Raw genomic sequence first — 27,860 nt, forward strand, 5'->3', positions numbered from 1 at the left:
GGTTCTAATATAACCACATGTCATTAACTTAACGGAATTTTTACGTGACAGTTAAAGAAATTGGCATAATTATATATTTGATTTTTAATACTTGTATATTCAATAAATTTGGTCCTAATTTTAAATTAAATATTTTAATTTAATTATTTATCTTCCATATGGTTAAAGGAAAATTAAATTGAAAAGAAAGGTATTGTTGGGTAAGGGTGTAAAAAGCTGACCCGACCTGTAAAACTGACTGAAACCGACTCGAGTTAAAACTGTTTTTGACTTGTGATATGGCGATCCGAAACCGACTCAAGTCAGAACTGGTGTTGACCTGAACCCGAGTTGGACTTGGAAATTGTGGATCTGAAACCGACCTGCATCCGACCTGAGAACGACCTGAACCCGAATTGAACCGAAAATATGATACCCGAACCCGAACTGCATCCGACTGATATGAACCCGAACCCGAGATTGACCTGGTAAATAACTGGTATTACCCGACCTGTTTTCAACCTGACCTGTTATGAACCTGACCTGTAATTGACTCAACCTGTAAATGATCTGACATATTGTTAAAGTGATCTCATATTATCATGACTTATAAATAAAGTTACAATTAATATAATTATGTTATTTTAAATTTATAATAAACTTATGATAATTAAATTAATAAGATTACTTTTTGAAATTTAATTTTTATATTAATTATAATTTGTATATTATAAATTTGGTTTTTATGTTAATTACAATTCATAATATTCTTTATATTTCTTATATTATCAATTTTATTTATAATCACTAAATTAAATTTAAAAATTATCCTATTGAACTTGATTTTATTAAATTATATTAATTGAGTTAAAATATTCGTAAATCTAATTTACTTTTAATGTGAAAATTGATTAAGTGAGTACCTTATATAAATTAGTAAAACTTTTTAAAATCTAATTCAAACAAAAGTTGAATACTGTGTAGAGGGTTACTTAATTTGTTTTAAGTGAGTACCTGATATAAATGAGTAAAACTTTTTAAAATATAATTTCATTGTTGTTTTAACTTAAAATTATATGGATATAAATTGAATGAGACCAAATTAAAATATATTATTATTTTTATTGTCTTAATTAAATAAACTGAAATTTAAATAAATTAAATAGGATATTTTACTATTTAGAGGGATAATAACTCCTAGGATGAAACCAAATGAAATTTAGGGGTCACACATAAGTAATAAATTATGTTTGGCGGGAATGAAAACCCAAAAAACTGTAAATTGGAACCCAAATTTCCCGCCAAGACGGGCCCAAAAAGGCGAGGGCGGCGGGGAAATCAAAACCGTGTGAATTAATAATGCATGTCATTATTATTTTATGAATTTTCTTGCTAATGCTCTTAGGATTCCTTTATTCTTTATGCACGTCAGATTCCTTTTTTTACTTATATTAATATAATATAGTTTATAATTTGTAATTAATATTAATATAAAATATAGTCTATAAAATTAATATTAATATAAATTATATGTTATAAATTATATAGTATAGTTTATAAACTATAGTTAATATAATTAATATTAATATAGTATAGTTTATAAACTATATACTATATTTAATATAAATTATAGTTAAGATAATTAACATTAATATAAACTATATAGCACATTAATATAACTATAGTTTATAAATTATATACTATATGTTATAAAGTATAAACTATATAGTACACTAATATACATACATGTACTATAAGTTACATATATAGTTTACATGTATACATATACTATAAGTTTATACATACATGTACTATAAATTACATATATAGTTTACATATATACATATACTATAGGCTACATATATTAACTATTGTTTATGCATAGTGTTAAGGGTTTAGGGTTTAGGTTTTTTATAAACTATATATTTTATTACTTTATATAGTTTATGCATAATGTTTCTGTAACCCCCCAGACCGATGCGGGTAGCCCGATCCGATCCGGAAAGTCACATTAGGGCCACCGGAGCGACCCACTGTAAAAATAGCGGAAAATTTAAATCTTTTTATCCGAACATGTAAACTTATAAAATCATTTGTCACTATTTAAAAATAAAACATATTTCCAGACTCGTATATAAATCAAAATACAATTACATGCTCCCTAATCACATGTACCATACTCTGCAACAACGCCGGAAGAACTCCCTTACTGAAGTCGATAGATGCTCTGGTACAATTCTTTTAACCTGAAAAGATGAGTAATAGAGTGAGCTTCGAAAAGCTCAGTAATACAGAACTACCAGATGATGCTGATGAACGTGCAGATACAGATAAATATTTATTTCCTTATTGTTTCCGAACATTTACATATTTTTATGCTGAGCAGAGATCCTACTGATATTTCAGGTGGTAACGGACAATGAGCTTTCGTTTCAGAGAAATATTTCAGATGACTGAGTTCAGGAGATCAGAATAGGTTTTCTAGTGTGTTCCCAAAAATCATGTAACTTTTCAGATTTTTTTTAAAACACATATATATATACCCCCATCCGTCACGAACAAAATGTATAGTTTCCCCAGAACCATACAACCCCGTCACTAACAGTAAGGCCCTGAGCACACAGCCGAGGAACCGGTAAGTAAGGCCCTGAGCACACAGCCGAGGAACCTCCAAGTAATCTTCCTCCAACAATACCCCCCAATAAAACATGTTCCGTCCGTAAACGGATATATCAAAAATCAAAACATAATTCAAGTCAAGTATCATATCAGAATCCAGGTCATGTATCAGATCAGAATCCATGTCAATATCAGATCAGAATCCAGGTCAGGATCATAATAGAATTCAAGTCGGAAATCAGATAAAATATTTATATGATTAGGGAACACACCAGAGTTTACAGATATTATTCAGAGGTATTGGATAATCTTAACAGGTAGAGAAACATGAATATTCAGTATACCGATAGGATATCGGAATTTAGAATCACTATTTGAAATAGTTCATTAACTGACAGAATCATCAGTTATTCAGAATGTGAATTATCAGGATATTATCTTATTCGGACAGTTTTCAGAAGCTGTACGTAATCAGAAGGGTATTCAGAATCCTTTACATCCATGTCGATTGATCGGATAATCGAACAACTTGAGAACGAAGATTCAGAACCTTAACAATCTATGTCGACTGGTCAATTCATTTTCCTTCTAGGGTATTTACTCTTTAATACCACAAATTCTTGTCCGTAGACCATTTTCGGAATTATCGCTGAATAAATCTTCCAATGACTTTATTTCATTTCCACACTTCCACAATATCATGAAATGTTGACGTACTTGATTAATTTGTTCATAACCCATTGTAATTGTACACTACGTAAACTCATCAGAGTTTCCAGACTTATCCAAATCACTTACTAAATCCTCAGTCATTGAGGTTACCTATTTCATTTAGCAGTCATCTCCATTCCAGTTACTTCAGAATTTTCCAGAGTAATTCAAACGTTCCTGAATTTCAGATACATGTTGTACTTCCATCCCATTCAATTTGGTCTTCGTGGTTGATTGTTGAACAAACGTCCAATTCTTAGTACTGAATACGATCTAGATCTGAGCTGAACTGAATACTTCCAAGATTCGTCATCGAGCCAAACTTGAGAAGACGAACATATGTTCCAGTAATATCTATGCCATTCAGGTATTGACATAGCTTTAGGTTTGATCTACTCACTTAAATTATTTTCCATTACCTTTAAAGGTAGTCCAATACCTATGCTTACTTGGATTCCTTAATTAATCCAAGACATTTACTTAATTTAGGCCATAAGGGTATTTGGTAATTTTGATGTTTAGTTTTGTTCCATTCATTTCAGAACTCGAGGATATTCAATCATTCCTGAGCTTGGTGATATTCTTGGGTCATTTCCATTACAGGGGTATTTTGGTCATTTTACAGATCTACGGTATTTCAATCTTTTCCTTCCATCCGATCTTATTATTTAATTCAATCTTATCATTTACTTCAGTCCTTTCGAACAATTCTGACAGCAGAATACCCCGATAAATTACTCTTCCAGTATTTACTCATTATTCGAATATTTTCAGGTCAAGTGTCTTCTCAGACTTTACAAACGGAATATCATAAATTTTCCTGCACTAAGTCGGGATCTTAACAATTAAATCCGTACTTAATCGAGTTAAGTATGAATCCTCTAAGTATTTTCTCATTCAGAGTCATCTCAGACTATTCTACCTCTTAAGGCATTTCCGTAATTTCTTAACCAGATAAGTTCGATATTAGCTCTTAACGAAAATAATATAATTTAGAGATCCTATGATTAATTTCTTTCTTGAACAATCTCTGATCTTGAAATAATTCCCTTAACACACTTCTAGTATCTTGCATAAACCTTCTTGGGGTTAAAAACCGGTTCTCCATAATTTCCAAGTAAAACTAACATTTCTTATGCACATCAATAGTTTTAGCAGATCAATAATTCTTCTCAGATTTATTAATCCACTTCCAGAGACAATTCTTATCATTTTCCAACATAAGGGTAATTTCGTAATTTCCCCTAATCGAAATATTATCTTAATTTATCATCTAAGTACCTTTAATGAGATAAATTATAATCTACAATCCATGGTTAATTCTTTTATTACTTAATTCCGGAACTTGTAATTTAATTCAAACCGTCCTCCAATTTCTTATAATAGTCATCTGAGCCATATTCAGTTATCTACTTTCTACCGTATTCGTACCTAGTGTAGATCTTCATTAATTACACATATGAGACCAAACATTTCCATTCATGCATTTATCAATACCAACATGTTCCATAAAGCATAAAGAGGTAGTAAAGTATTACCTCGATTTCCGTGCAATACTGATCGACCATAAAAATTCCATTCGAACGCCTTTGATCTTCAATTCAACTTCCAATAATTCCTCAGATACATATCAACATAAATTATATCAGAAACGAAGCTTAATTACGATAAACGGATCGAATTGGGTGATAAATCAGTGAAAGACGGCTTACCGGGTTCGAATTTGGCGAAACGGACTTCGGATTCAGGACGTCGAAAGCATAAAATATGACCTTTCGAAAATTCAGAATTTTCGATCAAAATCAAAGTCAACGGGTTTGACCGGCAATTTCGAGACCTTCGGGTTCGAATTTCGAAAAACGGACAGCGGAATCGGATTTGGAACGTCGAAAAATGTCAGGATAGGTATACTCGGTCGAAGTCAAAGGTCGTTTAATGCCCGATCAAAGCCGGTCAAAGTTTTGGTCAACAGTGGTCAACTCCGGTCAACGGTCAACGGGTCAACGGTCAACGGGTCAACGGGTCGGGTCAACGGGTCGGGTCGGGTCAACTGGTCGGGTAAACGGGTCGGGTAAACGGGTCGGGTAAACGGGTCGGGTTATGACCGGTCAAACCGGTCAACTATCCACTAAAACCGGTCAAACCGGTCACTTTTGTCTTCCCCACGCGCAGTGGCGGCGCGTGGGGGCGCGTGAACAGTGATAAAATCCCGGAAAAATTTCTAAAAATTATTTTGAGCGATTTCGAGATACTTACAAAGCTCGGTTCACAATTTTGAACGGCGGAGAGCTCGATTTCAACAAATCGGAAACTTTAACCGATTCACCTCCACACGCGCCGCCGCCGCCGGAGAAAAGGGAGGACACCGGTGGACTCGGAACGGCACAAGGAACACGATGGTGCAGGAGGTGTCGTAAACGGATGACCCGATCGTTGTGAATCGATGAAAAACCAACTAAAACTGAGTTATTACCGACGATACTTCCGACTGAAATTAACGACGAACGGAGATGATTCACGACGAAAGGTTTGAGGGGTTTTGTTCCTCGGTTGACAACAAACACGATGGTGGTTTCGGCTCGTCGATCGGAGGTCGGACGGCGAGTAGATCGGAGTTCGAAGTAGGGAGAACGGGAGAGGAAAACTGGAAAATTTTCCGCTGAACCTGCGCACGGGGGAACTTATAATTCAACATATATAAAAATTGGTTAAATCATGACTTTAGCCACTAAACTTCATGCATTTCTTAAAACGGTCTGCCATCTTTGAAATCTGACAATTTAATCCCCAAATTTCTTCCAAATACCAATTAAATCCACCACTTTATAATTTCTTAATTTTAGCCCCTAAATTGGGGTGTTACAATTCTCCCCTCCTTAAAAGAATTTCGTCCTCGAAATTCATTAATGTCACATAATTGCAGAAATGAAACTTCCATCAGTTCTTTCATATCTTTCATGTAGCTTTTATAGAAACACAGATCCTTCACTAATCCTTAATCAGTTGAGTATACATTCTTATCAGAACTTTTCCTCATTTCAATAAAAGAATCTGAACGAAAATTTTCTCGAGTAATCAATCTCTTCAGAATTCTCCCTCAGTCCAAGTAAATAATTAAAACAACTTTATCCTTGTGAAATCAATTCAGCCTTGGTTACGTGAATAGGCTCGTAGAGCAGCAACATATCTAAATTTTATTTCTGGAGTCGAGTCAGAATTTCTCAGATGAATAACTCTCACATAGCTAAGGTATTTTACTGCGTTAAGACAGATGTTACTGGAATTCCTTTTTGTACAAGTATAGCCTTAACAGATAGAAACTTCAGTTTGTTCATTACAGATAGGGGCTCAGCCCTGGAGTTCCAGCTCAGAGAGGTACGATTACAGTCTAGGGGCATGTATTGATCAGACATATTTTGACATTCGACCGGCCGGTCTATCTTGAAAAATCTTGACTCAAACCATAGCTCTGATACCACTAAATGTAACCCCCCAGACCGATGCGGGTAGCCCGATCCGATCCGGAAAGTCACATTAGGGCCACCGGAGCGACCCACTGTAAAAATAGCGGAAAATTTAAATCTTTTTATCCGAACATGTAAACTTATAAAATCATTTGTCACTATTTAAAAATAAAACATATTTCCAGACTAGTATATAAATCAAAATACAATTACATGCTCCCTAATCACATGTACCATACTCTGCAACAACGCCGGAAGAACTCCCTTACTGAAGTCGATAGATGCTCTGGTACAATTCTTTTAACCTGAAAAGATGAGTAATAGAGTGAGCTTCGAAAAGCTCAGTAATACAGAACTACCAGATGATGCTGATGAACGTGCAGATACAGATAAATATTTATTTCCTTATTGTTTCCGAACATTTACATATTTTTATGCTGAGCAGAGATCCTACTGATATTTCAGGTGGTAACGGACAATGAGCTTTCGTTTCAGAGAAATATTTCAGATGACTGAGTTCAGGAGATCAGAATAGGTTTTCTAGTGTGTTCCCAAAAATCATGTAACTTTTCAGATTTTTTTTAAAACACATATATATATATACCCCCATCCGTCACGAACAAAATGTATAGTTTCCCCAGAACCATACAACCCCGTCACTAACAGTAAGGCCCTGAGCACACAGCCGAGGAACCGGTAAGTAAGGCCCTGAGCACACAGCCGAGGAACCTCCAAGTAATCTTCCTCCAACAATACCCCCCAATAAAACATGTTCCGTCCGTAAACGGATATATCAAAAATCAAAACATAATTCAAGTCAAGTATCATATCAGAATCCAGGTCATGTATCAGATCAGAATCCATGTCAATATCAGATCAGAATCCAGGTCAGGATCATAATAGAATTCAAGTCGGAAATCAGATAAAATATTTATATGATTAGGGAACACACCAGAGTTTACAGATATTATTCAGAGGTATTGGATAATCTTAACAGGTAGAGAAACATGAATATTCAGTATACCGATAGGATATCGGAATTTAGAATCACTATTTGAAATAGTTCATTAACTGACAGAATCATCAGTTATTCAGAATGTGAATTATCAGGATATTATCTTATTCGGACAGTTTTCAGAAGCTGTACGTAATCAGAAGGGTATTCAGAATCCTTTACATCCATGTCGATTGATCGGATAATCGAACAACTTGAGAACGAAGATTCAGAACCTTAACAATCTATGTCGACTGGTCAATTCATTTTCCTTCTAGGGTATTTACTCTTTAATACCACAAATTCTTGTCCGTAGACCATTTTCGGAATTATCGCTGAATAAATCTTCCAATGACTTTATTTCATTTCCACACTTCCACAATATCATGAAATGTTGACGTACTTGATTAATTTGTTCATAACCCATTGTAATTGTACACTACGTAAACTCATCAGAGTTTCCAGACTTATCCAAATCACTTACTAAATCCTCAGTCATTGAGGTTACCTATTTCATTTAGCAGTCATCTCCATTCCAGTTACTTCAGAATTTTCCAGAGTAATTCAAACGTTCCTGAATTTCAGATACATGTTGTACTTCCATCCCATTCAATTTGGTCTTCGTGGTTGATTGTTGAACAAACGTCCAATTCTTAGTACTGAATACGATCTAGATCTGAGCTGAACTGAATACTTCCAAGATTCGTCATCGAGCCAAACTTGAGAAGACGAACATATGTTCCAGTAATATCTATGTCATTCAGGTATTGACATAGCTTTAGGTTTGATCTACTCACTTAAATTATTTTCCATTACCTTTAAAGGTAGTCCAATACCTATGCTTACTTGGATTCCTTAATTAATCCAAGACATTTACTTAATTTAGGCCATAAGGGTATTTTGGTAATTTTGATGTTTAGTTTTGTTCCATTCATTTCAGAACTCGAGGATATTCAATCATTCCTGAGCTTGGTGATATTCTTGGGTCATTTCCATTACAGGGGTATTTTGGTCATTTTACAGATCTACGGTATTTCAATCTTTTCCTTCCATCCGATCTTATTATTTAATTCAATCTTATCATTTACTTCAGTCCTTTCGAACAATTCTGACAGCAGAATACCCCGATAAATTACTCTTCCAGTATTTACTCATTATTCGAATATTTTCAGGTCAAGTGTCTTCTCAGACTTTACAAACGGAATATCATAAATTTTCCTGCACTAAGTCGGGATCTTAACAATTAAATCCGTACTTAATCGAGTTAAGTATGAATCCTCTAAGTATTTTCTCATTCAGAGTCATCTCAGACTATTCTACCTCTTAAGGCATTTCCGTAATTTCTTAACCAGATAAGTTCGATATTAGCTCTTAACGAAAATAATATAATTTAGAGATCCTATGATTAATTTCTTTCTTGAACAATCTCTGATCTTGAAATAATTCCCTTAACACACTTCTAGTATCTTGCATAAACCTTCTTGGGGTTAAAAACCGGTTCTCCATAATTTCCAAGTAAAACTAACATTTCTTATGCACATCAATAGTTTTAGCAGATCAATAATTCTTCTCAGATTTATTAATCCACTTCCAGAGACAATTCTTATCATTTTCCAACATAAGGGTAATTTCGTAATTTCCCCTAATCGAAATATTATCTTAATTTATCATCTAAGTACCTTTAATGAGATAAATTATAATCTACAATCCATGGTTAATTCTTTTATTACTTAATTCCGGAACTTGTAATTTAATTCAAACCGTCCTCCAATTTCTTATAATAGTCATCTGAGCCATATTCAGTTATCTACTTTCTACCGTATTCGTACCTAGTGTAGATCTTCATTAATTACACATATGAGACCAAACATTTCCATTCATGCATTTATCAATACCAACATGTTCCATAAAGCATAAAGAGGTAGTAAAGTATTACCTCGATTTCCGTGCAATACTGATCGACCATAAAAATTCCATTCGAACGCCTTTGATCTTCAATTCAACTTCCAATAATTCCTCAGATACATATCAACATAAATTATATCAGAAACGAAGCTTAATTACGATAAACGGATCGAATTGGGTGATAAATCAGTGAAAGACGGCTTACCGGGTTCGAATTTGGCGAAACGGACTTCGGATTCAGGACGTCGAAAGCATAAAATATGACCTTTCGAAAATTCAGAATTTTCGATCAAAATCAAAGTCAACGGGTTTGACCGGCAATTTCGAGACCTTCGGGTTCGAATTTCGAAAAACGGACAGCGGAATCGGATTTGGAACGTCGAAAAATGTCAGGATAGGTATACTCGGTCGAAGTCAAAGGTCGTTTAATGCCCGATCAAAGCCGGTCAAAGTTTTGGTCAACAGTGGTCAACTCCGGTCAACGGTCAACGGGTCAACGGTCAACGGGTCAACGGGTCGGGTCAACGGGTCGGGTCGGGTCAACTGGTCGGGTAAACGGGTCGGGTCGGGTCGGGTTATGACCGGTCAAACCGGTCAACTATCCACTAAAACCGGTCAAACCGGTCACTTTTGTCTTCCCCACGCGCAGTGGCGGCGCGTGGGGGCGCGTGAACAGTGATAAAATCCCGGAAAATTTTCTAAAAATTATTTTGAGCGATTTCGAGATACTTACAAAGCTCGGTTCACAATTTTGAACGGCGGAGAGCTCGATTTCAACAAATCGGAAACTTTAACCGATTCACCTCCACACGCGCCGCCGCCGCCGGAGAAAAGGGAGGACACCGGTGGACTCGGAACGGCACAAGGAACACGATGGTGCAGGAGGTGTCGTAAACGGATGACCCGATCGTTGTGAATCGATGAAAAACCAACTAAAACTGAGTTATTACCGACGATACTTCCGACTGAAATTAACGACGAACGGAGATGATTCGCGACAAAAGGTTTGAGGGGTTTTGTTCCTCGGTTGACAACGAACACGATGGTGGTTTCGGCTCGTCGATCGGAGGTCGGACGGCGAGTAGATCGGAGTTCGAAGTAGGGAGAACGGGAGAGGAAAACTGGAAAATTTTCCGCTGAACCTACGCACGGGGAACTTATAATTCAACATATATAAAAATTGGTTAAATCATGACTTTAGCCACTAAACTTCATGCATTTCTTAAAACGGTCTGCCATCTTTGAAATCTAACAATTTAATCCCCAAATTTCTTCCAAATACCAATTAAATCCACCACTTTATAATTTCTTAATTTTAGCCCCTAAATTGGGGTGTTACAGTTTCTATAAACTATATATATATATATTATATAGATTACTTATATTAGTTATACATAAATATATATACTATATTAATATAAATTATATTTATAAACTATATATTTTATATAGTTTATACATATATAGTTTATATACATACATATATATATTATATTAATATAAATTATATTTTATAAACTATATACTTTTTATAGTTTATACATATATAGTTTAGGGTTTATGATTTAAGGTTTAGGGTTTCTATAAAACTATATAATTTATTACTTTATATAGTTTATGCATAGTATTTCTATAAACTATATAAGTAATTTACTTTATATAGTTTATATATTTATATATATATTATACATGGTTTATATATACATGTACTATAAGTTACTTATATAGTGTAGGGTTTAGGGTTAAAGGTTAAAGGTTCATGATTTAGAGTTTAGGGTTTAAGATTTTTTCAAACTATATACTTTATTACTTTATATAGTTTATGCATAGTGTTTCTATAATATATATATATATATAATTTATAGATTACTTATATTAGTTATACATACATATATATATTATATTAATATAAATTATAATTTATAAACTATATATTTTATATAGTTTATACATATATAGTTTATATACATACATATATATATATATATATATATATATATATATATATATATATATATACATATATATATATATATATAGAAAATTAAAAGTAATTGGAATGTATACAAGATTAAATTGCATCGAATTGAAAATTCAAGAAGATATTTACAATTAAACCATGACTAAAATGAAAGAAATCAAAAATCAAATACAAGTGGAAAAATGATGATTGTTGGAGGAGCATTAGCCTAATTAACCCAAAACATCTTTCCAAATAAAATCTCAATTCTCAATTTCCCTCCAAATTTTTCTATTCCTTCTAAATTCTCAATTTCCCTCTAAATTCCCAAATAAAATAAAAAAATTTCACACAAAAAAATCTTTATTTTAAATAGTTTTCTTCCACCACTCACTTTGAATAATATATATATATACTGTATTAAAATAAATTATAGTTTATAAACTATATACTTTGTATAGTTTATCCATATATAGTTTACATGTATAGTTTATATATATAGTTAATATATATAGTTAATATAAACATAATTTATATATATAACTTATAATAATTATATAGTTTATAATATAAATATAGTTTATATATATAAACTTATATTATATATATATTATATTTTTTTCAATTTTTTAAATGAATGTAATTTACTATATTTTTCATTATTTCTTCATATTTTGTATTTATTTCGATTTAATCTTTTTTTTTTGTTTTTTTAATTTATTTCAATTTTAAGTCGTTCACTTTTATATGTTTTCAATTTAGTACTTAAATTTATAATTGTATCTTCATTTGGCCCATTGTTAGTTGTTATTTATATTTTTGTAACTGGCCCATAACTTTTTAAATGTGTTTAATTTAGTCCTTTTTTATATTAATTTAAACCTCACATTTTAAATTTATTTAGATTTAGTCCCTTACCTGTGTGTGTTGTTTAATTTATATTTTAAAATTTTATTTGTAATTTTACATTTCTTCAATTTTATCCTTAAATTTATATTTTTTACAAAATTGATCCATGTATATTTATTTTTCTCTTAATTTACTCGAAATGATATACAATTGCAACTTACAATTCAACAATCATGAAAGATGACAAAATAATTAATCCAAAAATAAAAACGACCGACATGAATTCAATCTGTATTCGGTAAACATCCGACTTGAATTTTATCTGTCAATGATGTGACTCGATCTGAACGAGATCCGACTGAAGTCCACCCGAACTTGAATTAACCTGGTCTTTATCTGCTTCGGACCTGAACTGTTTTGACTTGAACTGACATCGATCCGAACTGAAAATGACCTGACCTGAACCCGATCTGGTGACAAATCGACCTGAAAATAACCCGAACTGATTTGACCTGACCTGAACCCGACCTGGATCTGGTGTCAAATTTACCTGACTTGACCTGTATCCGATTCTACCTGACCTGCCAAGATCCGACTGAAACCTGAACGATTACCTGATTTTACAACCCTATTGTTGGGAATTATAACTTGGATCCAAGTGAACCAAACACGCGCACTTTGCCATTGAGCCAAAAATCCACAATTGGGTTGTGTTTTACAACATAATGCTAGAAGAAAAATAGAAATAAAAATGCTTACGAAGGGATTTCGAACCTAGGCCACTTGAAAAACTTGAAAGTACCAAAACACGAGAGTAAACCTTAAACTTATATAATAGTTTGGTAGATTTTATATATTAACTTAACACTGATTTATACGCTATCAAAAGAAAATTAAATTTAAAATTTATATATTTTTAAAAAAATAAAATTTTCTTTTTCACATTTATATTGCAATTATTATATATAATATTAAATTGAGTCTTTTTAATTTAATTAATAATTTTATTTAAAAAAAATTTATGAATTATTTATATTTTAAATAATTTTTATTAGTTTGTGTATTTCAAAATGTATAATTTAAAGTCGTTAATTTTTATAACTTAAATTACACAAAAAAATAATGACTTCAAATTACACATTTTAAGCTATACAATCTAATAAAAAATTAATTAAAATATAAATAATTCATATATTTTTTTTTTAATAAAAAACAAAATTGTTAATTAAATTAAAAGGACTTGATTCTAGATTATATATAATAATTGAATTAAAAAATTAAAAAAAAATAAATTTATTTTAAAATATATAAATTTTAAATTTAATTTTCTTTTAATAGCGTATAAATCAGTGTCAGTTTATATATAAACTCTACCAAATTTTTTTATAAGTGTATTGTTTTGGTTTTGTGTTTTGATACTTTCAAGTTTGGCGATGTTTGCACTCACCTAATAGTTTGCTAGCAAGAATCTATTCTGCGAAATATTATCCGGAGGGTCATATTTTCAATGCTCGATTGTGACTTCGCCCTTCATTTGGTTGGCAAGGCATATACACTGTAATGGCAGCGCTTCGTGAGGGATTTTTCTGGTGAATTGGAATAAATAGCAGGGTTCGTCTCCACCAAGACAGATGGGGAGGTTCATCCCCCGTTCAACTAGCATCTTCTTATGCTGACAATGGAGTTGAACCTATTCGATACAAAGAGTTCATGATTCCAAATGAGGCCCAATGGAATGTTTCGCGAGTGAATACAGTATTTACACAAACTGATGCAACCACAATTCTGAATTGTTCTATTGCCCCTGTAACAAATGATCTTCTGATTTGGAGCAGTCACTCATCTGGGGTCTATTCAGTTTGATCCGGGTATTGCTACCTTATGAGACATAGTCGATCCCCAGTTTCAGTTTCTTCTTTTGGCTGTTTTTATCTCGGCTCCCGGTCCCCACAAAGATTATGATGTTTGGTTGGAGACTGTCATATGAAGCACTTTCAGTTGGTCGTCAGTTGCAAATATCTGGTCTATCGCCGGGGATGTCTCCGATGTGTGGGTATATGATTGAAACTTGCTTGCATGCTTTTCGAGATTGCCCTTTGACCAGACCAATCCTTTATGATTCGGGTTTCCATGCAGCTTCTCTATTCACTGAATGGAGCTGTTGTGGTGAATGGCAACAATCTCTGCTTAATGTGCTTACCATTGAAGAATCTCGGTTGCTTCTTGTTCTGCTATACCAGATCTGGCTTCGACGTAATTTGGTTGTCCATGAAAATCGAATGACCCCTGGTTGGCAAGTTACGGCTTCTAGTCCGGCACTTCTGGCATCTTTTGATTCAGCAAGGTGTTTCACAAGTTCAAATCAGACGTCTTCAGCAGCTCCAAAGAACAGTTGGTGCAAACCACCCAATACTGCTATAAAAATAAATGTTGACGCAGCCTGTTCGCACTCGTCGAGAGGATCAGCGATTGGTGTCTTGCCACGAGACTATCACGGTTTGGCTGTGACTTGCCATACTTCTCCGTTTGCCAGACCGTGTGATGTGGGACTTGTGGAAGCAGCAGTAATCACATTTGGAATCAGGATGGCGATTGACTTACAAGGTTCGTAGACAAACATCGAGATCGACGCTGTGAATGTTGTTCGCCAGCTCACTTTATCGCAGCTTGAATTGTCTGTAGTCAGGTTCAAACTGGTCGAGGCTCGTCGTTTGCTTCAAGATAATCCCCACATCTTTGTTCGAGGCATACGATAATCGGCTAACATAGCGGCTCATTGTGTTGCCATTTTTGCTTGATCGCTTTCATATCCTATGTACTTCGCTTATGATTCACCAGCTTGCATTGCTGATGTTCTTGTAAATGATGCAGTTAATGATGAATGATATCAACGCATGTTTAACTTCAAAAAAGAAACATTAAAATAAATAATTTATAGTTTTAACTGAGGTAATTAAATTAAAATGAAAATTTAATATTTTTAATGGTATAATAATGCTTTAATAAGAAATAATATATGAGTTCCTCTTAGCTAAAATATATTATTGGATATGGACTCAAACTTAATTAGAAATTAAATTAAATTTTATATAATTATAATAATTGAAGATTATTCAGTTAAAAAATCTTATGGAATAAAAAATCTCGACGATTAAGTATTTGTCTTTATAAATAGATAATATGTAATAGTATTTAGAATTATGAGATGATATTATTATTTTTAGTGATGTAATCTTTTTTGTAGTCTATGTAAAGTTTAAGGTTTACATTACAGAATGAGTTTTCTTTTATAAAAGCCGTTAGTATAATTAAAAAATAAAAATATTTGAAATTATAATAAGGGTCTACAACTATCTTAAACTAAATACATAATTTGAATATTTTTTCTATGAAATTGAAACTAGCTACTGTAGATTATATAAAGATCATACATGAACAATGTTAAAAACTCAACAAAAAGACTCGAACAAAAAATAAATACGAACAAATCTAAATGCATTGACAAACGAATCATAAAAGGGAATTAAATTATTGAAAGACCACAAAGAATTACAAATCAGAGTCAAGCGTTGTGAGAAAATATCCACAAACACAAAACCGTGTATCTATATTCAATTAGAGGGTCTATAGTAGGAAAATCAACAAGATTATGAATAAGTGTCATCTTGATTGGTCACGTTGTCGTCAAATCTAACCCTAAGAAAACATAAAATAAAATAACGGTAAAACGACCAAGAAAGAAAATGGAAAACATGTCACAAAAACAGAGAAAAATATGACACAAAAGTAGAATTAATCTTATTAAAAAACTAAAAAAATAAACAAAGAGAAAAGAGAACTGACGATCGGTAACCAACATCAAAATCAGTGTCGCCGTCGATTAAACAAAATCAAAGAATAAAAAGTTAACTTTATCTATAGAAAACGATACAAACTCTTACAAATATGAGTTTTATAGAAATATTGAGAAAGTGATTTGATATACTATTAATTTTGGTATAGATACAAAGTTTTAAGATATATGAGATATCATTTATTTGTATATTTTATGATCGCTACGTTTATAGTAATTATTATTCTTCTCATTCGTGAATATTAGTAAGATTAAACCACGCTAAATCTCACTTATTATGTGTTATTTTTTTATATTAATGTGATAATTTTGCTTTGATTAATTTTTGGTCTACAAATTCCAAATACATATAGTAATAATATCATACCTTCAAGGAAGAATAGCAATAGATGAATCCAATTTAAAGATCGTCAAAAAAAAATCTCTAAACCATGTGAATTCATGAAGAAAAATGAGATTAGCTAAGTTTTTTCTTCTATTATTTATCAGATCAGAGCTTTTACTGCAGATTAAAGTAAGCCGTTATAACATCTTATGAGGATCAAATTTGAACTGTTTTCATCCAAAAGAAAAAAAATTAGTATGTCCAACTTTTTTATTTATTTAGGTGAACAAATGATTTTTAGACGTGATTTTTATGTTAAAATTCACTTCTTCGGGTTAGGGTTAAATTAGTCAAATTTCGACTTATTTGTAGGAATGACAACGGGACGGGTTCGGGGTGGGTTTTGCTCCCTCGTACCCGTCCCCGCCCTGTTTCCCATCGAGTTTTTTATCGGGTGTCCCGTCGGGGATTTTTTTGCCCCATCCCCGAACCTAAACCCGAAAATATTATATATTATATATAATTAATATAAAATTATAAAATATTATATATATATATATATAATCGGGGCGGGGATACCTTGCCCCGAACCCGAACCCAAAAAAATCTCCGAATTTTATCCCGAAACCCGACCCGATCCAATATTATTCAAACCCGATCAGACCCGAACTTAGTCGGGTTTCGGGTTTCCCGTCGGGTTCAGGTCGTTCTATCATTCCTACTTATTTGTCAAAATCTTTAAACCACATGATTTTTAGACCTTAAGGTGATGTTTGGTTGGCATGAATCCCTTGTAATTGGGGGAAATTGGAATCCAATTCCACAACTTTCCCATGTTTGGTTCAAGTTTTCTAAGGGAATTAGAATCCCTCATGGCTTCAACTTTCCATCAAATGAGGGAAAGTGAATTTCATCCAATAATGGATGGAATTCAATTCCCTTGTTGGAGGGAATTGAAATTTGACCATACTATTCTCATCAATCTGTTGGTAACTTATTTATATATTGAATAAAAATATTTTTTATTATTTCGGGTCGGGTCGGGTGAAACTTTATTTTGGTAGAGTCGGGTTGGTTTTTTTAAGTGTGATATTCGGGTCGGGTCGAGTTCTGGTTTAGGGTGAAAAATACCCCGACCCGAAAATATATATAATTTTACCTTATATAATTAGGAATAATTACAATAATACCCCTCTATATATAATTTTTTTCAATTAAGTTACTGTTTTTATTGAATAAAAATAATTTTTTTATTATTTCGGGTTGGGTCGGATTTCTAATTCATATATTTGGGTCGTCTCGGGTGAAACTTCATTTTGTTCAGGTCGGGTCGGGTTTTTTAAGTGTGATATTCGGGTCGAGTAGGGTTTTTTTAAGTGTGATATTCGGGTCGGGTCGGGTTTTTTAAAGTGTGATATTCGGGTCGGGTTGGGTTCGGGTTTAGGGTGAAAAAAAACCGGACCCGACCCGAAAAAATATATAATTTTACCTTATATATTTAGGAATAATTACAATAATACTCCTCTATATATAATTTTTTTTAATTAAGTCAATGTTTTTATTGAATAAAAATAATTTTTTTATTATTTCATGTTGGGTCGGGTTTCTAATTCATATATTGAATAAAAATAGCTTTTGGTATATTTTTTGGTAACTAATTAACATACTCTGATTGAAATGTATCGAAATATTGCTCTATCTTTTGGTAACTTATTAAAATATTTTAATTGCGATGATTTTAACTTATGATGTTTATTAGTATGATTTTTATAATTTATTGAAATGAATAATCAATCAATAAAATGAGAATTTAATATTTTTTAATTTTTTATAATATATTACTACATGTAAGTTGTAAAACAAACTAAAATAAAACAAAAAAATAAGAAGTGTAATTCTGTCATTTTACATTAATGAAATCAAATTCATCTGACATGTCTGCGAACCAAACAGAATATGGAATTAGATTCCAATTCCTGACAGATTACAATTTCTTCACATATTACAATTCCTTCACAGATTTAATTCCCTCAGAAACATTCCAGCAAACCAAACGCCACCTAAGTTGCTTGAGATCGTAATTCAAAATTCACTACCCCTCTTCCTATAAAGTCTAAAATTATTGGATGACAAAGGAAAGGGTTAGGGTTAAATTAGTCAAATTTTGACTTATTTGTTTTACTTAATCAAGTTTTGTACAGATTAATGCTCTTGAGCATAATTAATTCATAAAAAATGATGAGAAAATTTTAGGGGCTTACATGGTCATCTCAGCCCTTTTCCTTGTCGAAGATGATGACTGCACCAAGACTACGAGCTGGGTTAATACCGGTTCCGGTGATCGGAATAGTGGCCAAGTGCACCAAGAACACTGCGAACCCAATTGGCAATGGTGCCAAAATCTACCACCACAATTTCAAAATTTCACATCATTCAATCATCCAATATTTGATCAAACATTTAACAGGGTTCGAAATAAATAAACAAACGCCATGGAATGGAAGAAAATGAGCTTACAGGGACGTGGGAGTCTCGAGCACTGCGTTTAGCGTCAGTGGCTGAAAAGACGGTGTAAACAAGAACGAACGTACCAACAATCTCAGCACCAAGACCATCTCCTTTAGTGTAGCCATGGTTCACGGCGTTGGCTCCGCCACCCAAAGTACCGTATCGGCTCTTCCCCATGAACCCTTTAACCACACCGGCAACACATATGGCTCCCAAGCACTGCATCACCATGTAGAAAACCGCCCGAGTCAACGACAGTTTCCCCGCCAGAAACAGCCCGAATGTCACCGCCGGATTTATGTGACCACCTATATCCACCACCACAATATTTTCACCATTAACGATCCAACAATATGAAATTCATTTCAAGTAAACAATAGAGAGAGAGATGTATTACCGGAGATTCCAGCAGTGCAATACACGAGAGCAAAGATCATGCCACCGAAGGCCCAAGCGATCCCTTGAATCCCAACAGTTTTGCACTTGGTCGGTTCCTTAAGAAAGCCCATGACAGTTAACACCGAGATATACAAGAAAAGGAAAGTGGCAACGAACTCAGCGATCCCGGCCCTGTAAAAAGACCAAGAGGTAAAGTCACTGGGCTCGAACAATGGTGCCTGCGGTGGCTCGGTGTAATCCTTGTCGTCTTGGGACTGAGCCGCCGTGCCAATGGGCTGCCTCTCGGAAAACCTGTTGGCTCCCAATCTCACATCCTCTTCTTTGTCCTCCATCTTTAAACGAAAAGAAGAAAACTGAAAACTCTGGTTTTTTGTGTCGAAATGGTGTGTTTGAGCTTGGTGTAGGGTGGTTTTTTTTATAGGCCAAGTTTGATGAGGAAATGGCGGGGTTGAGCTAAGTATAAATGATTGAAGTTGTAGTTGTTAATGAATTATGACCGACCAATGATTTGTCTTTGGGGCTTAATTTAACATATACTCTATTTGAATTTTAATTTAGTGGGAAAATGAAGTGAATAGCCCGTTGGGATGTTCTTGTTATAAACGACAAAGGGGGAGGCTGATAGCTAAGTTTTGGCCACAAATAAGTGAGCTGACGATGAAATTTAGGCACCGCCCATTGCCAAGCTTGTCAAAGTGAAGACTTGAAGGGAGTGAATGGTATATAGTTCTAGCTAAATTGTGACATAATTTTCTTACTCAAACTCTTTTGGTGGAAGTCGTGAGAGTTTTAAGTGATTCTTATTAAATGAAAATTAAACTCATTTTTTACTTGATAATGAATACGATCGACTGAGTTCAAGCATTTGATTTCGTATTCTTTTTGGCAGTAAGAAGAAAATTAAATTATTTTTTTATACAAAGGAGTTGCGGAAAAAACGACAGCGTTTTCCGTTACGTTCTTAGGGTTTCTTCACCACTCTCATCTTCCTCAAGCAGATGTAAAATTCCCGCAGGTGATTCTATTAAAACCTGATCTCTCTTTCCTTCGTTTAGGGCGGATTTCGCTAACCAATCTGCACTTTTGTTACCTTCTCTCCAAACGTGCTTTACTTCCTTTATCTCTAATTCTCGCATCAGATCCCTGCATTCATTCGCTATATTTTGGATTTACAGATCAGCCGTTGCTTCATCCTTGAGTAACTCTATTGCCTCCCTCGCATCGGATTCAACTATTAAGTTTCTCAGCTCTAGGGGTTTTGCAAATGAGTCTCCTTTTTAATCCCCATAACTCAGCTAGTAAACACGAGGAATTGTCGATGTTGATGTTATACCCCGCTAACCAATCTCCGTTTTCATCTCTTATCAGGCCTCTTGCTGCGGCGGTACCCGAGGCTTTGTTGCATGCCCCATCGGAATTAAGCGTAAAGTGTCCTATCGAGGGTTTAACCCATTTTACCCATCTCGGTTCTCTGGTAAGATCATCGATACTTTGGTCTCTCGCCCTATTTATATCCTTTGCAAGATTGGCCATATTGAAATATATTGTTTGGGTTTCTGATCTCACCTTTGAAGATAGCCCTACTTCGCTCCTTCCAGATACCCCAAATCATTGTTGTGAAGATGTTGCCCCAAACTTGTCCCTCTGTGGCTTCTCTTTCAGATCTGCAATTCTTTTTAATCCAAATCGAAACCTCTTCTGAATCTATTAACTTCAGCTTAAAGTGACGTTATGTGATTTCCCAAACTTTCTCTGTGATTCGACAGTCTTTCAAAATTAAATTATTATATTAAGACTTTACATTGCAGGTAAGGGACTATTAATGGTGCTATTTATAAATTTACTTGAACTTTGAAATTTTTTTGGAGTTGGTTTATGAAATTATAATTCGAAGTCAATTCGAGTTAAATTTGTTTTAATTAAGTTGAAGAAATCGATTTTTTCGAGTTGAGTCGAGTCGAGTTTTACTCACCTCCATCTATCACCTAATTATTTAATGATTATTGATTAATTTTATTTTTAAAAATCGATTTAGTTTCATTATTCGAGCCAAAGATTATATTCCAAAATTGTGAAGAAAAAAACTGTTTTCGGAAGATAATGTTGGGATTTGATTATATTAGTTCCAGAGTAGCATACAATGTAACAATTATAACATAAATCAAATTCGAATCTTTCTGCGTTTATCATTTTGTGCTGGCATGCAAGCGCTTTAGGTTAAGCTTAGAGTCATCGGATCAGGAAAAATTATTAAATTTGGTCTTTGAACATGAAAAATTGGACCCACCTTTTCAAGTAATTATATACCACTTAGTAATTAGATAACTTCTTTTTATTGAGTTCTGAGACATAAATTAAGTGAATAAAATAATAAAAATAATAGGCGTATATGAACATCATGGAATAGTTTTAAAAAGTATAATTATTTGTTATCTTTAAGAATAATATTTTTAGGGTAAACTATATGTTTAGTACCTAAAGTATCACTTTTATTCCGTTTTAGTATCTAAACTTTCAATTTTTTCAAAATCATACCTAAATTTTATTTTTTGTTTCATTTTAGTATCCCGCCGTTAAAAATTTAGGTACTAAAATGAAACAAAAAGTTAACAATGGGGTACCAAAATGAAACAAAAAATAAACAATAGGTACTAAAATGAAATAAAAAGTAAGTGTTAGGCATAATTTTGAAAAAAGAGAAAGTTTAGGTACTAAAATAGAATAAAAGTGATACTTTAGGTATTAAACATGTAATTTATCCAATTTTTAACATATTTTAGTGCATGCCGTACTAATAAATTAATTTCGAAACCGTACCGAGAAACATGACATATTAAAACTTTGAGTACACTTATGGGACAAATCAAAGAAGCAAAGAGGGAGATAACTAAAAGCAGTGCCACCAAATAACCAAAACGTGCACTAAGGACCAAATTATAATTATTTAAAAGTTTGAAGACAATTCTCCACCCTGGTTTTTTGAAGAAATTTTACGACAAAGCGGTAACCTCCGTGGCTGGATCGTGCAACCTTTGTTGTGCGATTGTAATGAAGATAGCCAGAGGTTGGATTCGTCAGGAATTGTGAGATATTGCTATGGTGCAAAAATCAGTAATGAATCTAAAATTATTTTTAGGGTGAGTATATATGTATTAATAACAAAAAAAATTTCGTACGGGACAAATAAAAACAAAATTTCAAAATAGACATCTTCAATAAAATGGACAACTAATATAAATAAATCCAGATTTCAGTGCCGACCTTGTAAAACTATATACATCCGCCACCGGCAAAAATGATCGGAAAAAACATAGAAGTAGATTAAAAAGAATACAAGTTAACATATCATTGGAAAATGGAAGCTAGTTTTGCATTGTTCTTAGGAGCAATCAATCATCGATGAAGTAGGCTTGACACTGTCGTAGTTTAGTTCTACCTGACAAACATAAAGATCTGTTGTTTAAATAGAGTGATGAAGAGAATTAAAATTAAAATATTAAATGAAGAAATTTAATTGAATTGAACTGTAATGTTGGGATGCTAGAAGTTTGAATATTGTGAATGGTCAAATTGAATTTTATTGTTTATTTGTAATTTTTTATAATGTAAAATATTTAAATTTATATGAAAAAACATTAATTATTATACTTGCACATCAGTTTGATGAAATCATTAAATGTGGAGAAATGTTCAACTGCCACTGCCCAACAAACTTTTCAAGTGTTATAAGTTGAACAACTGTGATTGGAGAAGGGATCCAATTCCCCCATATCCAGAGCCAACGGACAGTATAGGCCCATTGAAGCAAGTTCATTTTGATCAATGGCCACCGCAATTTTAGATACTATGTTAGACATTTGGTGGACCGTGGCAACTGGCAAGTGTGTCAGTAGAAAGTTGGGCTCTTTCCACTGGAGTAATCCCCACAACAAAAGCGGTTTCATTGCTTAGTTTGTGACCTCAATCAAGTCAGTTCATGCAATTGGAGGGATGATCTTACATTAGGGTGTCCATTTATTTAAGGACGCAATATAAAAATTAACTTCAAAAGAATCGCTACATTTTGGAAACCGTACTGTATCACAAGGTCAATCACCCAACTTTAGTCCTTACCCTTCATTAATCCCTAAATTTAATCTACATCGTAGGTTAGTCCTTCACACTCTAGGGATGATGTGAAGAAAGTATTTATTCAGGGACTAAAAAAGCTTCATCTCATCTGAAAAGATTAAACGCCAACAAATTAAGTGTTCAAAATCAAGTAATAAAAGGTAAGGTTGAATTTAAATCATAATTATGTTTAATAATTTGATTAAAATTAAATAATAAATATAAACAAATTATCTAATAAATTTAAAAAGATAATAGAGTTAAGAGTAAAAACAAAAAAGTTATTTAAAATATTTTTCCATAAATTAATCCTTATTTAAAGATATTAAATTATTAAAATTGTTATTTTTTAAAGAATTGATTTTTTAATGATTTATATAAACATTTTCTCTACTCTCATTACCTCTAAATAACCTATGATCTTCAAATGGGGATTTAGAATATAAGGATTCCTTGACAAAGGTTCAGTTGTTGAGATTCAAATCTTACTACAGACGATTTAAATAATTTTCGATTTATAGTTTATATATAGTTGTATTGATTTGTGGTTTTATTCATATTTGAATTTTTAATTAAAAAAATTATATAGATTGATAATTTTAAAAATGATAAAGAAATTGATTCACCTTTAAATATCATAATTCTCGTTATACAAAATGTGTTACAAAAAATATGATATAAAAAACAGTAATTGACCACACATCAACTTTAAAAGAATAATTTTAAATTTTTTTCATTTCTATAATCTCTCTTGACAGGGTCATCGTCACTTCGCCAACCGAGTTGTCCGAGATCCACTCTGTTCACGACTCCAAAACTCACCCAAAAACGTCTTAGCCGCATCCAAACTCGGGAAATATGTAGGCTCCAAGAATATCTGACTCAATGAGTCCCCCGGGTCCGAACTCGCCACCGCCCGGTTCCCTTTCGCTTCCAAACTTCCCATAACGATCATCAACACTTGCTTGTATCCAAAGAAGAATCGTTTCAAGGCCGCTTCGATGGCTTGCAATGCTTGTACCAGAGAGACCTTATTACCCTCTGCTTTCTCGGTGTACAACCTCATAGCTGCTTGTTGAATCCTGGGCCCACCTTTAGGATCAACCTCGACTCCCAGAATGGACGGTACCTTATGTTTTAACTCCTTTGACAGTTTCGTAATTTCCACCAACCCTTTCGATCTGAAACAAAACGCCTCCGTTTCATTGACCGATTTTATCTGCAACTGGCTTTTGAGGTGAAGGAAATCATCGGGGTCCATTAAGAGATGGAGATCTTCGATTTGCTCTAGAAGTTTCCAGATCTTTTCCATTGAAGAACAATCGCCGGCTGCGGCTTCGAAGCTTCCGGCGTCGATCCTTGAAGCGATGCGTTTCAACAATTGTTTCCCCGTTTGGATCCACGATTCAAGAATCTGATGCGTAGTATAAAGCGTTGCGTTCTCAGGGTTGTCGATGTGATCGAACAGATTAGACTTAAGCGCGTGGAGTTCGTTCGGTTTGCAAACGGCATCGTAGTCGAGGTTCGGTTTGCCGGAGAGGTTCGGCTCTCCCAAGCCTAACGTGTAAGGACACCGTCTCATCTCGCACTCGATAGAATAGAGGATTTTCTGTGCTACGTCTTCAGATTTTTGCCACGTCGCGAGCCGAGGCAATAAGCTGGCTTCGCTCGTACGATTCACCACCGTCGTTTCTCCGTGGATCTTCCAAACCTCGGCGGAGCTGCTCTCCCGTGTTAGTACACCGTTCGACGATGTCAGATCGACGATCGGTGCCGTTCCCGCCGCGGTTTTATTGTCGTTCTCGTCTTCACAGAGCATAGCGATGACTTCGATCTGACTCGTGGTAAGGGACTGAAGTCGACGCGTCCACTCACGGCGATTTAGGTACGGTCTTGGATCCGATAAAACGATCGAAATAAACCGGAACGTGATCTCCAAAGCGTGCAAAGCCGGCTTCAAGACGCCTTCGTTTTGCCAAGCGGGAAACTCTTCAGCCTCCCATAACTTCCTCAGCTCCGGGAGGCGGAGATAATAGTCGTAAGCTTTGGAAGCCGAAGGAGATATCGAGAGTGGAGAGGAAACATTGGGGATATGAAACGGTGCCGGAATCGAAACCTGGAGTTTATTAGAGAGCTTAGGGGATTTGCTTGAGATGTTAGAAGAAACCATCTTTGCTTTCCAATCGAGATCGACCATTTTCATCAAAACAATAAATAATGATTTTTTTATCAGCTGGGGTTATCGTGTTTGGGATTTCCCTTGACAAAAGGAAGGAAAGAAGAAATTGGGTATTTATAAGGCGGGCGCCTGAGAAAGAAGAACGAGGATTTCCAAAATTTTAATTTTTTCTTTTAAAATATTTTCCCTTGGAAAAATAAATATATTTTGTGAAAGAGAAAGGAAAGCTTATCCGAAATGGATTTTTCAGAGCAAAGCGTGGGAAAGGGTTTTGTTTGGGTAGGTGGGAAGGAATTAGGAAACTATGGTCGTATTCATGCGTTTTCTATCAACTTATTTTTACATTAATATTCTTATGGCATTTCAACATTATTTTTGAGAAATATAATGAAAAATATTTTTACTATAACTCTAAAAAAAAGGTCATATGTAAGTTCGTTATACAGATGAAGTAGAAAGAAAATTTTAATTCAATTTTGATATTTATTTTATTCTCTCAGAGTAGTTTAATCATCAAATTTGTCCAAACGCATAAGCTTTATGTCAAATTAGCATTCCAAAATGAGAAATTATATATATATATATATATATATATATATTGAAAAAGGATAAATGTCGAAGTTATATAACTCAAGCAAAATATACAAAACGGAATTTCCAACCAAGTTGTGATAATAAAATAAAAGATGGTTTTATTCTATATATCTTTTGCACGTTTGACGTAAAAATCACCCAAATATATATTATTTACCTGTCGGACACCGTTTCTCCGAATATTATCGATATAACATCTTTTGACAGTAAAGCGCGGTTGACCAAACGCGCCTTACACACGTAGATGAAAGGCGCGTATCATCAAGCACCTTCCATTATTCCCTAAAATATATCCTTTAATACCGTCCCCCTTCCCTTTAATTTCACCTATCCCCTCTCCCTCCACCTATAAATACTCGGTCATACAACCCTCAAACTACACCAAAAATGTTCTCCTCTCCCTTTTATCAATCATTCTAGTAAATTTTTAAGTAAGTTCTATTATCATTTTTATAAGGTAACACTTTTATTATTATATATAATAATAATTTAATAGTTTATTATTTTATTATATTTTATATTACTAATTTTTTTTGTCTTTTGCAGTTATAAAATAGGGTTACTGCTTTTAGATGAAAATAATATCTCTGGTCATTTTGCCTATATGGTAACAAATTTAAATTGTGTTATTTTATTTATTGTGAATGTTTTATTTATTTATTTATTTTAGTATTAGTTTAGATTTTAATTTATATATTATTTATTTAATTAGGGGTATGATCGTATATTAGATCCATTTATTCATAACGTTAAGTTAGAGATATCGAATCGTGTCTGGTAGTATTTAGTTGAGGCTGGATTCAGTTACATAGCAAGATATGAAGGGCTCTGAAACCTTGAACTTTCCCTTTTTTCTGCACTGATTAAGAGGTAGAGACTAGAGACACATATATTTCATCTTTCGTGTGGGGAGCACATTATTATGTTGGAGGATGTTTCCATACATTTGGGGCTTCTGGTAGATGGAGCTATTATTTCTGGTGTGGCAGATGATGATTGGCATTCCGTGTGCGAGGATTATCTTGGAGGTATCCCACTTACTTTCAATAGTGGTAGAATACTATTAGCATGGTTGACTACAAATTTTAAAAAATTGAGTGAATATTGTTCCGAGGAACATGCCAAAAATTTGCTCGGGTTTGCATATTACAACTCATTGGAGGGATCTTGAATAACCTGTTGGTCTTCCCGATATTGTTGAGGTAATTTCAATATTGAGTTCATATATAAATAATTTTTTGTGAGTTTATAATGAAATATTATTTTACATTGAATAGGTGGTCATGTAGAATGAAAGATCATCGTGATATACCAGACGAATTGAAAGAAATTCAACTACTCATTGAAACAAATTCGACTACTCATTGATTAGAAGGCTGGTACAGAGGTATGTATTTAAATTTTATTATTT

General features: G+C 33.6%; 2 protein-coding genes across 2 annotated transcripts; both read right to left on the reverse strand.

Annotated features, from left to right (window-relative positions):
* Positions 1 to 18,906: 18,906 nt before the first annotated feature.
* On the reverse strand, positions 18,907 to 19,913 carry LOC120148768 (probable aquaporin PIP-type 7a). The gene is made up of 3 exons (XM_039161795.1): positions 19,565 to 19,913; positions 19,177 to 19,475; positions 18,907 to 19,061 (listed from the first exon to the last, which is right to left on the reverse strand). Exons 1-3 carry the CDS (start codon positions 19,896 to 19,898, stop codon positions 18,930 to 18,932), a joined length of 765 nt encoding a protein of 254 aa, XP_039017726.1. The 5' UTR covers positions 19,899 to 19,913; the 3' UTR covers positions 18,907 to 18,929.
* A 4,388-nt stretch (positions 19,914 to 24,301) lies between these two features.
* LOC120148779 (nematode resistance protein-like HSPRO1) lies at positions 24,302 to 25,960 on the reverse strand. Its single transcript, XM_039161803.1, has 2 exons — positions 25,838 to 25,960; positions 24,302 to 25,807 (listed from the first exon to the last, which is right to left on the reverse strand). The coding sequence occupies exons 1-2, from the start codon at positions 25,877 to 25,879 to the stop codon at positions 24,443 to 24,445; spliced, it is 1,407 nt and encodes a 468-aa protein (XP_039017734.1). The 5' UTR covers positions 25,880 to 25,960; the 3' UTR covers positions 24,302 to 24,442.
* Between the last annotated feature and the right edge of the window lie 1,900 nt (positions 25,961 to 27,860).

This window comes from Hibiscus syriacus, unplaced genomic scaffold (genome assembly GCF_006381635.1).
Source record: "Hibiscus syriacus cultivar Baekdansim isolate YM2019G1 unplaced genomic scaffold, ASM638163v2 tig00002744_pilon, whole genome shotgun sequence".
In the NCBI taxonomy this organism is placed as follows: domain Eukaryota; kingdom Viridiplantae; phylum Streptophyta; class Magnoliopsida; order Malvales; family Malvaceae; genus Hibiscus; species Hibiscus syriacus.

What these genes read in the sequence shown, in the direction of transcription:
- LOC120148768 (XM_039161795.1), bottom strand. Translation starts at nt 19,898, where the DNA reads ATGGAGGACAAAGAAGAGGATGTGAGATTGGGAGCCAACAGGTTTTCC. An exon ending in TTGCACTGCTGGAATCTCCG is followed by an intron (nt 19,476 to 19,564) that starts GTAATACATCTC and finishes TGGTGGATATAG; the next exon opens with GTGGTCACATAAATCCGGCG. An exon ending in CTCGAGACTCCCACGTCCCT is followed by an intron (nt 19,062 to 19,176) that starts GTAAGCTCATTT and finishes TTGTGGTGGTAG; the next exon opens with ATTTTGGCACCATTGCCAAT.
- LOC120148779 (XM_039161803.1), bottom strand. Translation starts at nt 25,879, where the DNA reads ATGAAAATGGTCGATCTCGATTGGAAAGCAAAGATGGTTTCT. An exon ending in GGAAAGCAAAGATGGTTTCT is followed by an intron (nt 25,808 to 25,837) that starts TCTAACATCTCA and finishes TCCCCTAAGCTC; the next exon opens with TCTAATAAACTCCAGGTTTC.